Source organism: Rhodamnia argentea, chromosome 4 (assembly GCF_020921035.1).
Source record: "Rhodamnia argentea isolate NSW1041297 chromosome 4, ASM2092103v1, whole genome shotgun sequence".
Classification (NCBI taxonomy): domain Eukaryota; kingdom Viridiplantae; phylum Streptophyta; class Magnoliopsida; order Myrtales; family Myrtaceae; genus Rhodamnia; species Rhodamnia argentea.
This window is the reverse complement of record NC_063153.1, coordinates 11,267,787-11,290,383: the sequence shown is the minus strand read 5'-3', so window position 1 is coordinate 11,290,383 and position 22,597 is coordinate 11,267,787. Positions and strand designations below refer to the sequence as shown.

Below are 22,597 nucleotides of genomic sequence, written 5' to 3'. Positions count from 1 at the left end.
TAATTTATATAATACCTACCCCAATAAATATTTTCTATTACTATTTCATTTAATAAGAAAAAAAATAATAATAAAAATTTCTAAACTAAAAATGTTTAATATTTGTTTCTAAACTTCAATCAATGAAATAATAATATTAGATATTTTCAAATAGTGTAGGAATTAAATTGAACGTACATCAAAAATTTCAGAACTACATTGAACAAGTGAAAAGTCCATGAACGATATTGCGCATTGGGATAAAATTCAAAGATCACATTTTCGACCAAAAAATAAAAGAGAAAGATCACGTTAAATAAATTAAAAATTTATAAATAACATTATATGTTTGGTCTAAAATAAAATCGTTAACGAGGAATGTGGAGTACATAGATTAAAAATCAAAACTTGTCAAAATAGAATGTACGTGACATCACGCCGTGCTTTTTTTTTTTTTTTTTGGTCGGAACATCACGCCGTGCTTGAAAGCGCACGAACTCACGTGACTTCTGACGTGCAAGTCAATGCCAAGGAGACATTTTTCAATGCAAAACTTACCGTTATAAATTTCGACTCTCCCTCATCTTCTTCCTCGCTCATTTCGAGATCGATCGAGAGAGAGAGCAGAGACTGAGCTGTGACGTAGTCGCAGACAGATCTGATCAACGAAGAGATGGAGCAATTCAAGGGCCAACCTCGCCTCCCCAAGTTCGCATCGCCCAAGCGATACGACATACGGCTCAAGCCCGACCTCGCCGCCTGCAAATTCGCCGGCTCCGTCGCCATTGACCTCGACATCGTTGGCGAGACCAAGTTCATCGTCCTCAATGCCGCCGACCTGTCAATTCAGGACGGGACTGTTTCGTTCACCAGCAAAGCGTCCTCCAAGGTGAAGACTTTCGATCTTCTTACGTTCGTGATGGAGAATCGCGAATCATTTTCTATCCCGCATTCCCTATCTGGGCTTTAGTTGGGAGAGGATCCGCAACGGTAGCTGTATTTGGGGCAGGAGCCGTCACTTGGTTTGGTCGTGAATTAGTCATCTAAAGCAAAGCATACGATCTTAAGTACCTCTAGTCTTCTTAGAAGGCATGGCCTCATAGGGGACATTTTTGTTCATCTCTCGTCATTAAAACTGTGAACTTTTTCAGATAGGAGCTTTGCAACATGTTTAAGGTTAGGAGGAAGATGGGCCTTCCTCTTTTTCAAAATTTTCGTTTTGCTTTTTGGTTGGTTAAATGCAGTTTGAATTCCATCGATCGGTTCCCATTCATCTTCTGTTTATTCAGCATGTAAATGGCATTGTTGAATTTATTTTCTGATGATGAATGCATTTTAATTTCAAGAGAACTGAGATTATGGGCTGGTTCATAGTGAAGGTTATTGTTGTCGAGTTTTGAGATTTTAGCTATTTATTTTGTGTTAATTGGTATGGGAAGGATTTGGTGGTGTGAAGTGATTTGACGATATTGAAATGCTGAGCAGGTGTTTGAGCCTTGTAAAGTTGACTTGGTTGAGGAAGATGAGATATTGGTTTTGGAGTTCCCCGAGTCGCTGCCTACTGGGAGTGGAGTTTTGGCTATTGGTTTTGACGGGACTCTTAAAGATATGATGAAAGGGTTTTACAGAAGGTAATTATTTTCAAGGAAACGCAGAACATGACGATCTTCAGTATTATCTGATTGTGGAATGGGGATAAAGCAATTGGGATGCTATTTAACCAAATGAAGACTAAGCTTCATGCAACCACTTGCTTCCATCTGCTCCTTCTCTATATAATTTCATTGGTTGTCAACCCTGCATCGTTTAGGTCCTCACTGTGCATCTTGTATTACTACTTGTGAATCCATGCCTCTCTGCTATACATTGATCTAGAGGACGTAGTTTTTTGAATGAATTATTGGATTATGAGATGTTAGCACTGTTACTATTGTCATTTAATGACTAATTTCATTGGTTGTCAACCCTGCATCGTTTAGGTCCTCACTGTGCATCTTGTATTACTACTTGTGAAACATGCCTATCTGCTATACATTGATCTAGAGGACTTAGTTTTTTGAATGAATTATTGGATTATGAGATGTTAGCACTGTTACTATTGTCATTTAATTTCTTATTTAAATGAATAGGTATTGCTTAGTAATTGTGAACGGCCAAATTCACTCCCTTGAGTTCTAATTTACTCTATGCAGTACTTATGAGCACAACAGCGAGAAGAAGAATATGGCCGTTACTCAGTTTGAGCCAGCTGATGCTCGGCGATGCTTTCCTTGTTGGGATGAGCCTGCTTGCAAGGTTGTTATCTTTTCTTTACATGAGTGGTTTATGTGCAACTGTCCTACCGATCTTCCCATGCTTATCACGGTGGTACAAACCTTTGAGGGAGGCGGCATTTGTTTCTTCAGATGATTGACACAGCCTTAATAGTTCCGCTAGTTTGGTCTATATGAGGTCACCGATCTCTTCACTGATCTGATTTTACATACTTTTTTGAACTTCTTGAACTATATTTTTTAGGTGGGCATTTATTAATGTGACAGGATCAGTTCATTTGACTTTATTGCATGGTGTGACAGGCAACATTCAAAATTACTTTAGATGTGCCATCTGATCTAGTAGCTCTCTCCAACATGCCAATTGTTGATGAAAAGGTGGAAGGACATGTTAAGACAGTTTTTTATCAAGAATCGCCCATTATGTCGACGTACTTGGTCGCGGTTGTTGTTGGGTTATTTGACTATGTGGAAGATCATACCTCTGATGGTAAAGTCACTGACTAGCGACTATTGCTCTGCTCTCTGAAGAAATGCTGTTTATATAGTGATTAGTGTTGAAAGCCTTGTGCACAAGGAAGGCCTTTTTGTTCCTATTTGTTTTGTGGAACTGATCTTATATCTGCTACATTGTCCTTGCAGGAGTAAAGGTGCGGGTATACTGTCAAGTCGGGAAGCAAAATCAAGGAAAATTTGCCCTACATGTTGCTGTCAAGACACTTGAATTATACCGAGAGTATGTCCTTATCACATCTTAATTGTTTGTTAGCCCTCTGTGCATTTGTTAGTAATCTTACATTCTGGGCACTCACGATCATTATCTTTAGTTGACTATAGAAAATTGAATGAAATTCAGATACTTTGCTGTGCCATACTCTCTCCCAAAACTGGATATGATTGCTATCCCAGATTTTGCTGCTGGTGCCATGGAAAATTATGGTTTAGTTACTTATCGTGAAACAGCTCTACTCTTTGATGAGAAGCACTCAGCAGCATCTAACAAGCAGAGGGTAATGTAAATTACAATTCGCTTAGTATCTTTCAATGTCTAGTTTGGCTGGTTAAAGTTGGAAAGTTTCATATGCGTGGTCGCGGATTTGCATAAATGTTTGATACTTTTGTTGGGGTTCTTTAAGGTCGCTACAGTTGTAGCCCATGAACTGGCTCACCAGTGGTTTGGTAACCTTGTTACCATGGAGTGGTGGACTCATCTGTGGCTAAATGAGGGTTTTGCTACTTGGGTAAGTAACCTTGCTTTGAGTGTTCTATTCTTTATTTTGCCATCATGCCTGTTTTGTATAACATGTGCTTGGCTTAGGTGAGCTATTTGGCTACTGATGGCCTGTTTCCTGAGTGGAAAATATGGACTCAGTTCCTTGAAGAATCTACCGAAGGGCTGAGACTGGATGGGCTTGCTGAGTCCCACCCCATTGAGGTAAGCGAAAGTTCTTTTCCTTTTAAAAGAATTCCTTGTGCAGTAAGAATGGAAGTGCTTGAATTGAAGAGACTTTTCCTCCTCAGGTGGAGATTAACCATGCTGGTGAGATGGATGAAATCTTCGACGCAATAAGTTATAGAAAGGGTGCATCTGTGATCCGAATGCTTCAAAGCTATCTTGGTGCTGAATGTTTTCAGGTAATTATTCCAGCTCTCAGCTTATGATGATCTCTCAGGAACTGCGCAGATGGTTCATGTGAAATTTATGTATAGAATCAGAAAGTGAGTGAACCAGTCAGAAGGCCTTTCTGTTAAGAAATTCTTTATTGAGGGGATCTCCAAGATAAAAGTAGAATTTCTGCTGTTATATAACATAGTCAAGAGAAGAAGTTAGTTGCCTACATGATGCTGATGTAGACATCTACACCTCACAAGCTTTACTGGCAGTGTTACTGACTCGAGCAGAAACAATGTGCAGTAACCCAGTATTGGACTCTCAACTTGAGCTGGATTTTGCTTCACTTTTTCTTTTTGCTGAGGACCTGATGAGACAAAAAAGTTAAAAGGTAGTGAAATCACTTGGGATTGACTTCTTTTTGCTTGATATTATTGCCCACACAAAGCTTTCATTTAGACACTGGCTCAACTTAAGCTCATGTTCGAAATTTTGATGATAAAGAAGATGCTTTGTATAATGCACATTCTACTTAGGTGTCAGAGCAGTCGAGCTTGAAATTTACCACTTATAGTAATGTTATACTTTTGGCACCTCTATATTACTGCCCCCCAATCAGCAAATGCAATATGGCTTGATAAAACTACTGTGCTGAGTCAATTATCAGATAATCTAATATTAAACTCCGCTCGTAATGATTCTGTTTGATTTATTTTGAATATAACAGAGTTAAGTTGATGAGATTAAACTGGACAAGTGAAATAAGAAATGTTCTATGACTCGGTCTTTCATATCTTCTGGTTAGTTTGTTGAATTATGGGTTCAAGAAATGAACTTGCTAACTAAATAATGATCTGTCTGAATCGTTGTTGATGTGACTTTTCTTCTGCCATGTTTTATTGTGTGTAGTACACTTTCGTTTCCGATATTACTTGTATTGGATTTTCCTCGAGATTTAACATGGACATCTGTCTGTTCTGTTTGTGAAAATAGAAATCACTAGCTTCATACATAAAGAGGCATGCTTGCTCAAATGCAAAGACAGAGGACCTCTGGGCTGCCCTCGAAGAGGGATCAGGTGAACCTGTGAACAAGTTAATGAATTCGTGGACCAAGCAGAAAGGATTCCCTGTGGTTTCCATCAAAATCAAAGATGACAAGTTAGAGTTCGAACAGGTTCTACAATGTCATAATTCTTTGAAGTTGAAGTTGTGTTGTCTTGTACATTCTCTATCTCCATATAGTGAACCAGCTCCAAAGTGACATGACTTTGATAATTATGGCAGTCACAATTTTTATCAAGCGGTTCCCATGGGGATGGACAGTGGATTGTTCCTGTAACATTTTGTTGTGGCTCATACGTTGCTCGCCGAAGTTTTCTATTGGAAACAAAATCCACGTCTATTGATTTAAAGGAAACAGGGGCTTGGATAAAAGTTAATGTGGACCAGGCAGGCTTCTATAGGGTGAAGTACGACGAAGACCTTCAAGCCAAGTTAAGATATGCCATAGAGAACGAAATGTTAGCTGCAACAGATAGATTTGGTAACTTTGTTACTTCTTTCAATATTTGAACACCTTCCACCCACCCCCATTTTTCTTCCAATATTTGAACATCGCATAACCAACTTGTGGGATGCTTGTAACAGGTATACTGGATGATTCCTTTGCTCTTTGTATGGCTCGCCAGCAGTCCTTGACTTCTTTGCTCACTTTAATGGCTGCTTACAGAGAAGAACTCGATTATACTGTGCTATCGAATTTGACAAGTGTATGTTCAGCTATAACTCTATGCTCACTTCATATGTAAATAGTTTGTGTCTGAAGTTGGATTGGGGAGAGATTCTCTCTATGGATTCTTGTTGAGTTAATGCATTCAATACTGATTTTACTTCCTTCCTTGCCAGATAAGTTGCAAAGTTGCAAGGATTGCTGCAGATGCTACTCCTAAATTAATGGATTACGTTAAACAATTTTTCATCGGTCTTTTGCAATACTCTGCAGAGTAAGTTCAGTTGCTTTTATGAATCTCGCATAGCCTTGTTGGTAGAATTTCAAATATACATTTTACGGCTCTTATACATGATAACAAATGAACCAAAACGAAGAAGCTTCTTTGGCTGGGTAAATTAAGTTCTTTTCAAGAAATTAGTAGACTTTGCCAATTTTTTACCTGGATGTGTTTTATGTTTATGGTGGGTGTGCTTAATTAAGAGTGCTGGAAGACTGCTGAATTTATGCTTGAACTTAATCATAATAATTTTCTTTTCCAACTTTATTTCTCGGTGAGTTAACCGAAAAACCATCTTGATGATTTGTTTCGAGGTTAATTTGTCTAGTTGTCTTTGGATGTGTAGTGAGAAAGCTGCTTAAGTGATATCGAAGTAACAAGAAATGCTTTTAGCCTTTGATAGACTGTTAGTGAAGTTTTGGATTTCAAACTCTCTAATGTCCTAAAGAAATTATTTTCTGAAAAGTTTTATGTCAAGTTGTGATGGGAAAGTGAGGCGCTATCATTGTGTTTCTTTGCTGTATTTTCCTGGCAGGAAGCTTGGTTGGGAGCCCAAACCGGGTGAGAGTCATTTAGAAGCTATGTTGAGAGGAGAAATTTTATCTGCCCTGGCAGAGTTTGGAGATGAACCCACACTGAAGGAAGCAAGCAGGCGCTTTCATGCATTCTTGGAGGACAGGAGCACACCTCTTCTTCCTCCTGACATCCGAGGGGTTGTGCAATCTAATGCATTTTCTGTTACTTCATATTTCTTCATGTCCTACAGCCTCTAAATGCATACTTTTACTTTCTTTTATAGGCAGCCTATGTGGCTGTGATGCAAACTGTGAATGCATCAAACCGATCAGGTTTTGAATCTTTGCGGAGAGTCTACAGAGAGACTGACTTGAGCCAGGAAAAAACCCGCATTTTAGGTATTTAATGTCACTTGGGCGATCATTGCAACCGTGTGATACTTGATCTCGGTAAAATCTGCAATTTTTTTTTTCTTTGTAGGTTCATTGGCCTCTTGTCCAGATCCTAATATCATCCTTGAAGTGCTCAACTTCATATTGTCTCCTGAGGTACTCTGGCTTGTGTACCGGTTGAATATACCTTCCTTATTTTATTTTCTTGGACCTTTCGTTATTCAGTTCACTTTTTGTTGATCTAAAAGAAAGAAACTCAAGATTCACGCCTTTTGTGTTGATTAGGTTCGCAGTCAAGATGCTGTCTCTGGGCTTGCTGTTTGCAGGGAAGGACGTGAAACCGCTTGGACTTGGCTGAAGGTAATTCTATTTGTGCCAGTGGAGCATATCGACTTTTTATTTACTTAAATGCTCTGATTCGGTTTGAGCTAATATAAACTAGATCATTTTTGGCTATTGCAAAATCCACAGAAACAAAGAATTAAAAGCATGTGTGACTCCTCTTATTCTTTTTGTTGCTGCTTGTGGGTTTGGCAGAGCTTTTGCTTCTACCAAATAGCATTTGACACTTTCTGCCGTATCTAATCTGTCATTCTTCTCTAATATCTCAATGATTGATTGCAGGAAAATTGGGAACACATTTGGAAAACATATGGTTCTGGGTTTCTCGTGACACTGTTTGTTAGTGCAGTTGTCTCACCGGTATGTTATCCCATTACTTGTGCGCCCATGTGTGTTTGTGTGGGTTCAAACTTTTCTAAAGCAACTTTCTCGTGAAAAGCCCCGAGTTTTCAAGGACTGAATTTTTTTTGTAAGTGGTATATTTCTCTTCTGTTTGTTCATATGGGGCAAACGTGGATAATTTCATGAGATGCCCTGCTTTTTCATTATTTGTCTAGTTTGCATCATTTGAGAAAGCCAAGGAAGTGGAGGACTTTTTTGCGACCCGGTCGAAGCCTTCTATTACAAGAACACTGAAGCAGAGCATTGAGCGGGTGAACATCAATGCGCAATGGGTTCAAAGCATTCGGAACGAAGAATATCTTGCCGAGACGGTGAAGGAGCTGGCATACAGGAAGTACTAGGATTCTCTTCTTTTTCTTTTTTTTTTATGGTTCCATGCTTAACCGTTTGTCCGCAAAACATGCCAAGTGCCGTTTCATCTGTGTCTATCCCTAACTCACCTCAATAGTTGCGAATGCAATAAACAAGCTCATCCTTCAAGGATACGAATGTTCAAATCCGTTCTGCCACTGTCCCAAAGGGAGAGATTTGCCGCTCTCAAGCGTCCATTCCCTCGAGGAACAAAGCAAATTGCATTAAGTCCACTTCAGCCGAATACTTCTCTTTACCCTTTGATGAATGGCTACTGAAACTATCATTGCCAAAATCAGTGAACTAAAATTCTTGTGGCTCGCGCTGCAAGAAAACTCAGATGGTGTGTTATTGCGGATGAGCACTGCGAAAACATTGAAGAAATTTACTAGTAAAGCATGTCTTTCTCTGCACTTGCAAAGCAACCTAAAAGTCTAGCAGGGTAATATCACGAAAAGCTCTAAATTGGTAAATATGTGATAAATTATTCTAAATTATTCCTTCGGTCACAAAAATCTAAAGTCTTTATATTTGTGACAAATTTATCCCAAATTATTTTTTTCGTTTGGGATTTTTTATGGTCAATAGAATAATTTGGAGTAAATTTATCATATGTGTATCAGATTAGAATTTTTCGTTATATTAATCCAAATCTAGCCTTGTGAATATGGAAGAGCTTAAACCTCCGACAAGAGGCATACGCCAATGTTTTGACAATTGGGCCCAGCAAAACCCAGCCCAAAACCCATCTAATGTGGCCTTACGCTCCATCCGCCTAAGGAAAGATTGTGCAAAAAGAAAGAAGAAAGGGATGAACGAGAGATAAAAGAAAAGAGGAAAGAGAGAGGCTTTCAACAGAGGCAGCAGAAACCGAAGAGAGGAGAGAGGAAAATTTGCGGTGTCCGCGCTTGGATGTTTCAACAAGCGGGATTTATTCCAATTCGCAATATCGATAAAAATTTATAGCTCTATTTTCATTTAATTGGAGGAATTTTCCATGTTGAAGGTTCAAATTCGTGTTTATGTGAATTTTGAACACGGGGTTCGATTTAGAAATCATTAAAACGTAAAATTATATGGAAATAATATTTTAGACTTTTGTAGACCAATGAAGGTTGACCGAAATTGATTTTGAATTATGGGTTCATCAAAAAGAAATTTTCAAATTTCACGTGCGAGCAACGCATAGCGAACAATAATGAATGCCCCCATGTGGGAGTTTCCAAGATGGCACGTAGGAGTTGTTTTGTCACTTGAAAGAGTAATTTAGTCTAATAATAGTTAAATTAGCTTGTTACTTGAATTTAATATTATTTTCTACTTAATTAGTAGGATTTTGATTTCGTTGGCTTGAGATAAATTTTGTGGTTTGAAGCAATCTCGTACATGGCACAACTCATGCGTTTTCCGTAGCTACAAAAATTGAATTAATGAGATGCGACGGAATAGTTATGTCAGACCAAAGTTTAGCCAAATTTGTGGAAAAAATGCACGAATATGAATTTTCAAAATTTTTCCTTAATTTAATGAATTCAAAATATTGGGTCACGGGCTTTCAGTAAGTGCAAAAATCGAATACGTTGAACGGAAAAAATTATACATGATCAAAATTTGGGTAAATTTGTGTAAAAAAATAAATAAATACAATTTTTCAAAAATTCCTAATTTGGTGAATTGAAAGTCACATATTTTGCGTAGATGCAAAAATCAAGTCAAATTTGTGTAAAACACTTCATTATGATTTTTCAATGTGTTTTCTCATTGATGCATTGAAAACATCGCAACATCAACTCAAAGGAACATTGAATGGAAAACTTATGCCGTATGAATATTTTTGAAAAAAATTTGATGAATTCGAAATATCGACTTACGGATTTTTCGTATTTGCAAAAATCGAGTCAATGGAATGCTGCTGAGAGACATAAATTTGTGGATTATCTTGGAGGAAGAAATTCCCTGGTGCTGAGAGGTTAGTCACGGCCGGTTCGGTGGAACCGCCGATTCCGGTTCAGGAACCGGCGGTTCCGGTTCCACGAAAAGGTGGAACCGGAACCGGCTGTGTATAATGGCGGTTCCGGTTCGAACCCGGCACCGACAGTTCCGGGCCGGTTCCGATTCCGATTCGGAACCGCCGATTCATTCCGATTCGGAACCGCCGGTTTATTCCGATTCCTTTTTAATAATAATTTTTAAAATAATAAATAATAAAATAAATATAATAAATTATAAATTATAAAATACAATTAAATTGTACATTGTAATAAAATATGGGAAAAAAAAGAAGAAGGAATGGGCTTGAACTTAATGAATTATCATCAAGCGCCTACATATCTTCTTGAGGATAGAAGAATCAAAGCCCATGTAGTTCTTTTACCTTTGAGAACCCCAACTTACCTCATCGTCAATCATCGCTACCCGTTGTGGTACCCGTGGCGGTGGTATCTCCAACATCATCGCTAAAAAATTCGTGTTCACGATCTAACTCTTGGTGTCGATATTTCGCCCTCGTCCAATCGCCGATACAAGCTTGAGCTTCCACAGTGCCTGGGCTTAATCTTGAACGGCGAGAGTCCAAAATTAATCCTCCAAAACTAAATGCTTGTTCAACTGCAACCGTTGAAGAAGGGGTTGCTAATATTTGACGAGCGATGAGGGCGAGAACTGGATACTCGATTTGGTGACTCTTCCACCACTTCAGGATTTCGAAATCTGTACTATGTTCTGCATCACGAAACTCAAATTGAGTGGTTAAATATTTTTCTAATTCAGAAATACTACCTGTTGCCCCTTTTTTTTTTTTTTTTCCTACTCTTAAGCATATTATACCCTCTACTAAGTGAACTACCACCTTCGCTACGTGAGCCAGTAGATTGTAAAGATCCGGAATCACTTAAACCATATCTACTACAAAATTCTCCATATAATGCTACTATAGATTCTTTAACATGTCCTAATATATTTGAAATATCTATTGAATCATCCAAATGTAAACAATCATGATAATACACATTCAAATAATCTTGTAAACCGTCTAATTTAATACGTGGATCAAAAACAATACCAACTAAATAGACAAGAGGAATTTGCAAATAATAATACAACCATTTTTCTCGCATTACTAAAATAGTTTGACCTAATTCGGTATCATTTTCATATTCACTAAAAACACTACTAATATTAACACACTCTATTAAAAATAAATGCGTTGTAGGATAATAAATACCAGATAAAGTCTTAGTATGTTGAGGAAGTAAAATAATTTCGAGAATATTTTGTGAAATAAACATACATAATAAATCTTTATATTCAAAAGTTTGCCGAAGCAACTCGTACGTAGAATTCCAACGAGTCGGAATATCTTTTGGAAATCTTCTTGATCTTCTCCCATTTTGTTTACAAAATTTTCCCCATGATTTCATACATTGGGGACGACTCCATAAAAATTTAATTGCACTTTTTATTGGGGGAGAGAAGTGTCAAGAGTTCGTAAACCATTTTGTACACATAAATTTAAAACATGACAAGCACATCTAATGTGAAAAAATTGTCCGCCAAAAGTGGGTTTGCAAATATTTTCTAATTCGGGAATAGAAGCGGTATTTGCGGCGGTATTATCAAAACCAATTGAAAATACTTTATTTATTAAATTATATTCTTCTAAAACTTGCCTAACTATTCTATAAATATTATGAGCCGAATGGCTTTCATAAAAAACTCGGAATGCAATAAGTCTTTTTTGAATCATCCAATTGTCATCTATCCAATGACACGTGACACCCATATAAGAATGAATTTGCCAAGGATCACTCCAAATATCGCTACCTATATGCACACGTCCATTGAATTCCGCAAAAAATTTTGCTAAAGATTTTTTTCCTTTTTTATAAAGATGAAAAACTTCGCGTTTAAGAGTATTTTTTGGAATAGTTGGCGCTTGCGTAACCAACACAGTATTTATCAACTATTTCATATTAAAATTTTCACCAGTATTAAACCGAGCATGATCAAGGGCAACATATTCACCTAATGTTTGTTTATAAAGTGCTTCAGTGAAACGAAATAAAGGATGAGGCTTAGAAGTGGCGTACCCGGAAATTTGTTGTTGCGTATTGTCGATCCCCGCTTGCGTTGGATGTTTTTTCGTCAAATGCCGACGGAATGTTCCGTAGCCGTCTCCTTTCGTGAATTTATATGTTTGCGAACAATATTTACATTTTACATTATACTTACATTCGACTTCATCACGTACCTTGTCGAAGTGTAGCCACAAGTCCGATATATCATCTCGGCCCTTCCGTTCCGGCTCATTTGCCGTTGACGTTTCTTCGACACCAGTGGGAGGATGAAGACTTTCTTGTGTTGGGATGTGCTCGACGTTCGGAATCGGGACATAGTTGATATTATCGTCGTCGTCTTCCCAACTTGCATACTCACGAGGATCATATTCGGGAATGGGATACTCGAAATCTCCCATAGTCATCTTGCCCTTGTCGGCATTTCTGTTTCCACTTGCCATTTTTGAGAGAATTGATCGGAAATCCGATTGAGAGAATTGAGTCGGGATTGAGAGAATTGGGAGAATTTGAGCGATTTGAGAGGATTTCAGAGAGAATTCGAGAGATTGTTCGGAGAATTTGTGACAAAAATGAAAGGGGAAGCATATGCATTTATAGGCAAGAATTATTTTTAATTCTTTTTTTTTATCCAAAGCAACGGCTAATTTGGCCGTTGCACGTTGGCAACGGCCCAAAGGAGGGGGGGGCGGGGGCGGAGAGCCCAACGGCTATCTGCCCCCCGGCCCAATTTTTTTTTTTTGGGCCGGTTATGGGCCCACGGGCCCAAATGGCCCCCTCTACCGAGAGTGCTGCTACGATTTGTTTTTTTTTTTTTTTAATCTTGAGCTGTTTGTGTTATTTTGAAGAGAGTGCGAGGAGAGGAAAGAAGTGGTGAAAGAGATAGCGGAGAAAAAAGGGTTGGGGGGAGATGTGAGATTGGGATAAGGGAAAATGATGAACATTGCTAGTCTTTGTCAATTGGAGTTTACACTAATCTTAACTAATGTCTTAGGCTAGATATGCCTTAAGGCCATACACGTGGACCATGGGAGCAAGAGTATGTTTCAGATTTGCCTACTCATGAAATTGGGTTTGTATTCATTTGATTTCTTTGTTCAATGTGCGTATCAACCTCGGCAACTCCAACAACAACAATTCGGTCCTCCACAACCTCTGCCGGGAAAAGTACACTAGAAGTGCCATAACTTGTGTACGGCGTTCACTTGAGTGTCATAACTTTCAAAACGTTCACTTAAGTGCCATAACTTTAAAAAATCGTTCACTTGAGTGCTACGTTGGAGCAAAATTGTTCACTTGAGTGCTATAGTAACTTTTCCGACGTGCCAAGTCGGCTTTCCGGCATGCCACGTCATCTTTCCGGCGTCTACGCTAACTTTTCCGGTGTCTACAATAACTTCCCCGGTTGCCACGTCGGCTTTTCCGGCTGCCACGTCAACATGGCACTCAAGTGAACGATTTATAAAAGTTATGGCACTTAAGTGAACGTTTTGAAAGTTATGGCACTCAAGTGAACGTCGTACAAAAGTTATGACACTTCTAATGTACTTTTCCCACCTCTGCCAAATAGCTTGTGGTGCCAATAGTTAGTTCATCATTGGCAACACTCCCGGCGTAGGGAGCTCGATTCACTTCCGCGGTGTAGACAGCTCCATCCACTTCCTCAAGAACATCAATCTCGACGACTCCAATAACAACAATATGGTCCTCCACAGCCACTCCCAAGCAGCCGATGGTACCAACAGTCAATTCGTCGTGGACAACTCTCTAACGTCCATCCACTTCCTCGGCGACAACAACACAAACCTCCTCCACAAGCACTACCAAACCCTAAGAGCCGGTGGTGGCAACAATCAATTTGCCATTGACAACACTTAAGGCATTGACTAAATTCTTTTCTCCCTTTGTTTTTCTCTAGCATCATTTTTTTTCTCACATACTTATTGTTATGAGAAGTAAAAGCAATGGGATATAAGAAAACGACAAAATGAGCCTAAAGCAAATTGCAATTAACTCACTACGGTGAGAAACTCTACGGAGCAATCTCGTACATGGAACATTCACGGGTTTTCCATAGCTGCAAAAATTGAGTTAATTTGATATCAGACGAAATAGTTGTGGCCTGTCAAAGTTTGGCCAAATTTTCGAAAAGAACGTATGTACATGAATTTTCAATTTATTTTCAAATTTAATGAATTGAAAATACTAGGTCACGATAAGTGTAACGGAAGACTACAAGATGAATTATTAAGCTTAATCTAAAATTCCCAAATTCAATGAATGGCCTAATTCAAATCGAGTTCCCAACAAATCCAAGACGGAACCAATGAAATGAGCAAATCAACTGGAAAAACTCACCAGGACGAGCATAGGGCATTGGACCGGAGGAATCCGGCCTCCATCGGAATCGTCATCGGCAGCCACCAACTATACATTACCAAACTGGTCTTGGTTCATTCGTAAAGAGAGACGTCTTGGCTTCCAAGGCCTTGATCTTCCACCAGAGCTCCTCTGGGGACTCACCGCAGCCCTCGCAATACCAGGCCTGGCTCATATTGCTTAGCTTGTTGGACAGAAAAGTTATATTCGGACAAAATTTGGGCAAATTTGTGTCAAAAAACACTTTAATACGACCTTTTAAAAATCTTCTCAATTTGATGAATTGAAAACATTGAGTCATGGGCTTTGCGTAGTGCCAATGGGATGTCGCCAAAAATTATGTCCAATCAAAATTTGGCCAAATTTGTGTAGAAAACACTTGAATTCAATTTTTCAAAAATCTTCCAAATTTGATGAATTGAAAACATTGATCACGGGCCTTCCGTAGGTGCAAAGTGGAATCAATAGGAAATTGGGGGGAAGAAGTTATGGCCAGTCAAAGTTTGGCCAAATTTGTGTAAAAAACACATAAAATTTATGCCATATCAAGATTTTTGAAAATTTTTGGCGAATTCAAAACATAGATGTAAAAATCAGAGTCTATGGAACACCACCAAGAGATACATTGGTGTCTAGCCATCCAATAAGAAATTTCAATATTTTGATTCTCTTGAAGAAAGGGATTCTCGAGTGCTGAAAGCCCCTCTATGTTTTGTGTCTATTGAGATTTGATTTTTTATCTTGAGTGGTTTGCATTATTTTGAAGAAAGCGATAGGGAGGAAAGGAAGGATGGGAGAGATAGAGGAGAAAATAGGATTGGGGGAAGAATTGAAAATATCGAGTCACCGGTGTTTCGTAAGTGGCAAGAATTGAGTACGTTGGGCGGAAGAGTTATACCCGGTCAAAATTTGGGCAAATTTGTGTAAAAAAAAAAATACATGAATACAATCCTTTCAAAAAAATATCAATTTGAGGATTGAAAACTTCAAGTCACGCGATTTGGTAAGTACAAAAATCAAGTCAATGGGATGTCGGACGAAAAACTATAACCATTCAAAATTTAGCTAAATTTGTATAAGAAAATACATGAATATGATTTTTCAAAAAATTTCCCACTTTGATTAATAGAAAACATTGGTCACAGGCCTTCCAAATGCACAAGTCGCACAGAGAAGTTATGGTAGGTCCAAGTTTCAAATTCCGACCCAAAAAAAGTTTGGTCAAACTTGTGTAAAAAACATATGTTTATGATTTTTCAAATTTTTTTCTAATTGCTGAATTGACAACATCGTGTTGGGCTTCTCGTAAGCGCACACATCGACCTAAAGGAATATTGGACAGAAAACTTATACCTATAAAGAGTTTTGCAAAAATAAAATGATAATTCAAAATATCGACTTATGATTTTTTGTAGGTGCAAAAATCGAGCCGGATGGAAAACATATGACCGGTCAAAGTATGGTCATATATTGTCTAAAAAAAAAAAAAACACATAAACGTGTTTCTTCAAAAAGATTTCCTAACTATTTTCAATTTCAAAGTGGGAAATTTTGAAATACCTGGTCTGCAACATATCCAGCACGGGCAGAGTGGAGGAAAATCTGAACCTTTTTTTTTTAGTCAAAATATATTTCTCTCTGTTCTGGTTCTATCAGATGCTGACGTCTTTTACCAAATCATCCTGAAGTCACATTGACAAACGAAGGGGACTTCAAAGATTAGATTAAAGAAAATCATTCAATATTAACCTGAATATGGTGCACCTAATTGCCTTATGCCAGGCCTCAGGACTCTACAAAAATTAATAATAACAAATTTGCAAGTCCTGTACTAATTACTACTTCCCTTCACATGATTATGATTACCTCAGCCCTTTGTGAGAGAAGAATAACGGGGATGAATTACGAAGCTTCATATCAAATTCCCAAATTCAAAGGAATGCCCTAATTCAATTCGAGTTCCCAACAAATACAAGATGGAACCAATGAAAAGAGCAAATCAATTGGAAAAACTCACCAAGATGAGCCTGAGGCTGGCGGAGTCCAGCCTCCGTCGGAATCATCATCGGCGGCCATCAACTGCACGTGAGAAAATATTGGGTATAAGCGTGGTAAAGTTGATGTAGTCCAAATCACCGTTCATTGTGCAACACATGGTGCACAAGGGCCCACCTTCGCGGCTGGGATGCCACTTTGATGAGCTTGCACCACCACGGGCGCGAAGCTCAAGCAGTTTGATGTTTTAGATACATGACTGCGGAACTGCGGTCAAGTGTGGTCCCTTTCTTTTGCTCAGCGGCAGTCATAGTTAGGAATGCTCACATCCCTTTCTTTCAACATTGCCTTCATCCCTGGAATGTGGGATGTGAGCATTCCCAACTATGACTGCCACCGAGCCATCCCAGGGAATGCCCACATTCTAGGGATGAAGGAGATGTTGAAAGAAAGGGATGTGAGCATTCCCAACTATGACTGCCGTCGAGCGAAAGAACGGGACCACACTTGACAATAGTTCGGTAGACATGTACCTAAAACGTCAAACGGCTTGAGCTTCGCGCCTGTGGTGGTGCGAGCTCGTCAAATCGATGTCTCGGCCGTGAAGGTGGGCCCTTGTGCACCACATCCAAGGGAATGCCCACATTCTAGGGATGAAGGAGATGTTGAAAGAAAGGGATGTGAGCATTCCCAACAATAACCGCCACCAAGTGAAAGAAAGGATCGCCTTTGACAGTAATTTTGCACTCATGTACATAAAACATCAAATGCCTTCAGAAAGACATTAGAAATCAAACGAAAACGACCTTTCAAGAATAGAAATAAATCGCGTACTCATTTCAGTCATCTAGGATGATCCTGGTGGCGTTGGAGAAGTTCTTGCGGATTAACCAAAACATCAAGTCATGGCTTTACATAGGTACCAATGGGATGTCACGAAAAATTATGTCCGATCAAAATTTGGCCAAATTTGTTTAGAAAACACATGAATACAATTTTTCAAAGATCTTCCGAATTTGATGAATTGGAAACATTGGTCACAGTCTTCATTCGAGTCAATAGGTCGTCGGAGGGAGAAGTTATGACCAGTGAAAGTTTGATCAAATTTATGCAAAAAACAGATGAAATTTATGCCCTGTCAAGATTTTTGAAAACATTTGGCGAATTCAAAACATCAACTTAGGAGTTTTTCGTAGATGTAAAAATCAGAGTATATGGAACACCACCAGGAGATACATTGATGTCTCGCCATTATCAAATAAGAAAGATAAGAAATTTCAATATTTTGATTCTCTTGTAGGAAGGGATTCTTGAGTGCCAAAAGGGGCGATCTGTTTTGTGTTTATTGAGATTTGATCTTTATCTTGAGTTGTTTGCATACTTTTGAAAAAAGTGATAAGGATGAAAGAAGGGCTGAGAGAGATGAAAGAGAAAAGAGGATTAAGGGAGAGTGAGAGATTGGGATAGGAAAAATGACGAAGAGATCATATTTTTTCCCAATTTAAAGAATTAAAAATATTGGGTCACAGGCGTTTCGTAAGTGGTAAAAATCGAGGACATTGGACAGAAAAGTTATACCCGGTCAAAATTTAGGCAAATTTGTGTAAAAAACACATGAATACGATCCTTCAAAAAATTTATCAATTTGATGAATTGAAAACATCGAGTCACGGGCTATGGTAAGTGCAAAAATCAAGCCAATAGGACGTCGAACGGAAAAGTATAACTGGTCAAAATTTGGCCAAATTTTTTAAAGAAAGCACATGAATATGGTTTTTCAAAAATTTCCCAATTTGATTAATAAGAAACATTGGTCACGGGTCTTTCAGGTCCACAAGTCGGACGGAGAAGTTAAGGTCAGTCAAAGTTTGGTCAAATTTCACAAAACTTGTGTAAAAATCACATAATCGTAATTTTTCGATTTTTTTTTCAAATTGTTGAACTGAAAACATCATGTTGGGCTTTTCGTAAATGCAAACATCGAGCTGAAGGAATATTGGACGGAAACCTTATGCCTATAAAATTTTTGCAAAATTTTTTTTTTTTGATGAATTCAAAATATCAACTTACGATTTTTCGTAGGTGAAAAAATCGAGTCAAATGGAAAACATATGACCGATCAAAGTATGGTCATATTTGTATAAAAAAAAAAACCCATGAATTTGATTCTTCCAAAAAGTTCCCTAACCATTTTGAATTTCAAAGTGGGAAATTTTGAAATACCGGGTCACCTTAAGTGCAACGGAAGACTAACGGGATGAATTGCGAAGCTTAATCTCAAATTCCCAAATTTGAAGGAATGCCCTAATTCAAATCGATATCCCAACAAATCTGAGACCGAACCAATGAAATGAACAAATCAATTGGAAAAACACACTGTAAGTAGGACATCGGGACCAGCGGAGTCCGGACTCCGTCGCAACCGTCATCAGCGGCCACCAACCGCACATCGGCAAACTAGTCTGGCTCATGTCGCTCAGCTTGTTGGACAAAAAAGTTATATCCGGTCAAAATTTGGCAAATTTGTGTAAAAAAATGCATGAATACAATTTTCTAAAATTTTTCCCAATTTGATGAATTGAAAACATCGAGTCATGGGCTTTGACTAGGTGCTAATGGGACTTCGCAAAAAATTATGTCCAATCAAAATTTTGCAAAATTTGTGTAGAACACACATGAATATGATTTTTCAAAAATGTTCCGAATTTGATGAATTGAAAACATTGGTCATAGGCCTTCCGTAGGTGCAAAGTCGAATTAATAAGACGTCGTATGTAGAAGTTATGGCCTATCAAAGTTTGGTCAAATTTGTGTAAAAAACACATGATTATGATTCTTCAATTCTCAAGTGCTGAAAGCGCTTGTATGTTTTGTGTCAATTGAGACTTGATTTTTATCTTGAGCTGTTTACATTATTTTGAAGAGAGAATCACACGGAGGAAAGAAGGGGTGAGAGACAGGATAAAAGAGGGTTGAGAGGGGCAGGTGAGAGACTGGAACAGGGAACACGAGTAAGAGCCCACTTCTTTTTTGTCACCTTTTTGTCAATTATAGCTCACAATAGTCTTAACCAATGCCTCTAGTACATTGTGGATGAAGTGAAAGACAATTGCAAGAGTGACATACACGTCGCCTCGTGGGAGCAAGAGTATGTCTTAAGATTTGCCTACACAGGAAAATGGGTGCATATTCATTTGATTTCTTTGTTCAATGTGCCTATAAGTAAACCTTTTTTTCCATTTGTTTTCCCGATCATATTTTTGTTTTTCCTATACTTACCATTAGGAGAAGTAACAACATTGGGATTAAAAGAAAAACAAAAAGAGGCAAAAGAAAATTACAATTAATTCACTGTGTTAAGAACCCTGCGGAGCAATCTCGTACATGGCACAAGTCACGGGATTTTTCATAGCTACAAAAATCGAGTTAATGGGATGTCAGACGAAAAAGTTATGCTCGGTCAAAATTTAGCAAAATTTGTTTAAAAACACGTGAATATGAATCTTCAAATTTTTTTCCTGAATTAATGAATTGGAAATATCGGGTCACAGGCTAAGTGCAAAAATCGAGTACGTTGGACGTTAAAGTTATACCCGGTCAAATTTGAGCAAATTTATGTAACAAATACATGAGTACAATTTTTCAAAAATTTTCCCAGTATGATGAATTGAACACATCAACTCATGGGATTTGCGTGAGTACAAAAATCCAAGTCATTGGGACGTCGAACAGAAAACTATGCCCTATCAAAATTTTGCCAAACTTGTGTAAGAAAACACATGAATATGATTTTTCAAAAAAAATTTCCAATTTCATGAATTGAAAACATTGTTCGCCCTTCCGGTAGATGGAAAAATGGAATCAATAGGGCGTCGGAGGAAGAAGTTATAAGCAGTTAGAGTTTGGTCAAATTTGTATACAAAACACATGACTATGAATTTTCAAATTTTTGTTATTATTAATGAACTGAAAACATCGCATCATGAACGTGCAAACATCTAGTTTATGAGCATCGGATGGAAAATTTATGCCCTTCAAGAATTTTGAAAAACACCATCAAGAGATACATCGGTGTCTAGCCATCAAACAAGAAAGATAAGAAATTTCAATATTTTGATTCTCTCGGATGAAGGGATTCTCGAGTGCTGAAAGCGCCAGTATGTTTTGTGTCTATTGAGATTTCATTTTTATCTTGAGTTGTCTGCATTATTTTGAGAAGAGTGATAGGGAAGACAGAAGAGCTGAGAGAGATAGAGGAGAAAAGAGGATTGGGAGAAAGTAAGAGATTGGGATAGGGAAAATGATGAAGAGATCCTTTCTTTTTTCTCCAATTTAAGGAATTGAAAATATCGGATCAAGGGCGTTTCATAAGTGGCAAAAATCGAATACGTTGGCCGGAAAAGTTATACCCAGTTAAAATTTGGGCAAATTTGTGTAAAAGCCACATGAATACGATCCTTCAAAAAATTTATCAATTTGATGAATTGAAAACATAAGCTCACGGGCTTTGGCAAGTGCAAAAATCAAATCAATGGGCCGTCATACGGAAAAGTCATGGTCAATCAAAGTTTGATCAAAAAAAGTTCGGTCAAACTTGTGTAAAAAATACATGATTATGATTTCTCAAATTTTTTCTAATTGTTGAATTGAAAATATCGTCTTGGGTTTTCGTAAGTGCAAACATCGATCTAATGGAATATTGGATGGAAAATTTATGCCTATCAAATTTTTGCAAAAAAAAATGATGAATTCAAAATATCGACTTATGGTTTTTCGTAGATGCAAAAATTGAGTCGAACGGAAAACTATGGCCGATCAAAGTATGATCATATTTGTGTAAAAAAACACATGAATATGATTCTTCAAAAAAATTCCGTAATTATTTTGAATTTCAAATTACTGACGTGAAGAAACGAGAGCAATGAAAAAAGCGTGCCCCTGCTTCTTCACTTTTTCACTTGTTTTTTTCTTTTTTTTGGGGTTCCATTGTTTGGGGAAACAGCTTTCTTTCGTTAAAATTAAATAATAATCTATCTCCAAATCCTTGTTATAATTAATCAAGTAGCTTAAATTTGTGCCGTATTAAATTAAATTGGACTATCATCTTCTACCTATGAGCTAACTGATGTATCGCATCTCTCCTTCCATGCTTATTATGAGGCATCTTATTTAGTGTTAGGGATGACCCAAACTGCTCCAAAAGGTGTAGAGATTTCATCATCTTGAAGGTGAATAGGGATTAGAAAAATGATATCCTTAAAAAATATGTATCCTGATGACATATTAGATACGTTTGAATCAACCTTAAGTGTCGCCCCATATGTCCCTCGATAGTAAATACATCAAATGAAATTAACTGTTGGCAAACCACTTGAGTGCAAGAATTTGTATAGGTATGCAATGTAGTGATTGAAACTAAATGATAACGTAAATTGGTAATGATGCGTTTGTTTTAGTGAAATTTTTTTCCTGAAATTGATTTTCCGGACTTTCACCTGTTTGGTTCGCCGAAAATGATTTAGTCAATGGAAAATTCACGCATAAAATCAGGAAATTGAATTCCTCAATCTAAAGAGGAAAAAACACTTTTCGGAATTGCTCCTCTCATTTTTTTTTATATTTTAATATCCAACGGCCAGTCACGGTGGAGGGAGGAAGTTGAAAAAAAAAAAAACCTAAAATAATCTTTCAAATAAGATGCAACCACCAGAAAATATTTTCGATCGTATATCACGAAACAACGGAAAACAAATCATTTTCCAGCGACCCTCACTAACCACAGGCTATGGTGTCAAGGCCCCGCCTAGATCTAGGTGAGGGCTAGCGATCGCCTCACGATGCCCTCGCCAACCCAGAGTTGCAAAAAAATAAAGAAAGAAAAGAAAAAGAAAATTTAGAAAACATATTAAAGATTATAAAATTTGTCCATTTTAGCGCTGGTTGTGCCACATAAAACGATCGGCGTCCATATCGGTGATTTCCAGCTAAAATTGACAAATGGACTACATTGACAAAATGTCAAAAGATTTACAACTCAATTGATAAAATTGAAAAACCGAGGATTACAAATGCAATAAATTTAAGACTTTTCTACTACTTTTCCTCAAGCGGAACATATTGACTTCCTATTTATCTTACTTAAATGAGTCAATGATGCTCTCCTTGGATTTGAGCTAACATAAGATAGATTGCTTTTGGCTTGCTGCAAAATCCACAATTGAAACGAAGAATTGCGAGCATTTGTAAAGTCTCCTAATTCTTTTTCTTGCTGC

General features: G+C 37.8%; 1 protein-coding gene across 1 annotated transcript; it reads left to right on the top strand.

Annotated features, from left to right (window-relative positions):
- The first annotated feature begins 565 nt into the window (after nt 1-565).
- LOC115756768 (aminopeptidase M1-like) lies at nt 566-8,007 on the top strand. The gene is made up of 19 exons (XM_030696671.2): nt 566-868; nt 1,465-1,610; nt 2,172-2,274; nt 2,556-2,742; nt 2,895-2,988; nt 3,109-3,262; nt 3,389-3,493; nt 3,571-3,687; nt 3,774-3,887; nt 4,858-5,040; nt 5,151-5,409; nt 5,514-5,635; nt 5,772-5,869; nt 6,411-6,588; nt 6,675-6,789; nt 6,872-6,939; nt 7,069-7,143; nt 7,408-7,485; nt 7,683-8,007. The coding sequence occupies exons 1-19, from the start codon at nt 653-655 to the stop codon at nt 7,866-7,868; spliced, it is 2,598 nt and encodes an 865-aa protein (XP_030552531.1). The 5' UTR covers nt 566-652; the 3' UTR covers nt 7,869-8,007.
- Nucleotides 8,008-22,597: the final 14,590 nt, after the last annotated feature.

Coding starts and splice junctions, on each gene's coding strand:
- LOC115756768 (XM_030696671.2), top strand. CDS start 653: ATGGAGCAATTCAAGGGCCAACCTCGCCTCCCCAAGTTCGCATCGCCC. Junction 2,743..2,894: donor GGAAGATCATACCTCTGATG/GTAAAGTCACTG, acceptor TTGTCCTTGCAG/GAGTAAAGGTGCGGGTATAC. Junction 7,486..7,682: donor TTAGTGCAGTTGTCTCACCG/GTATGTTATCCC, acceptor TTATTTGTCTAG/TTTGCATCATTTGAGAAAGC.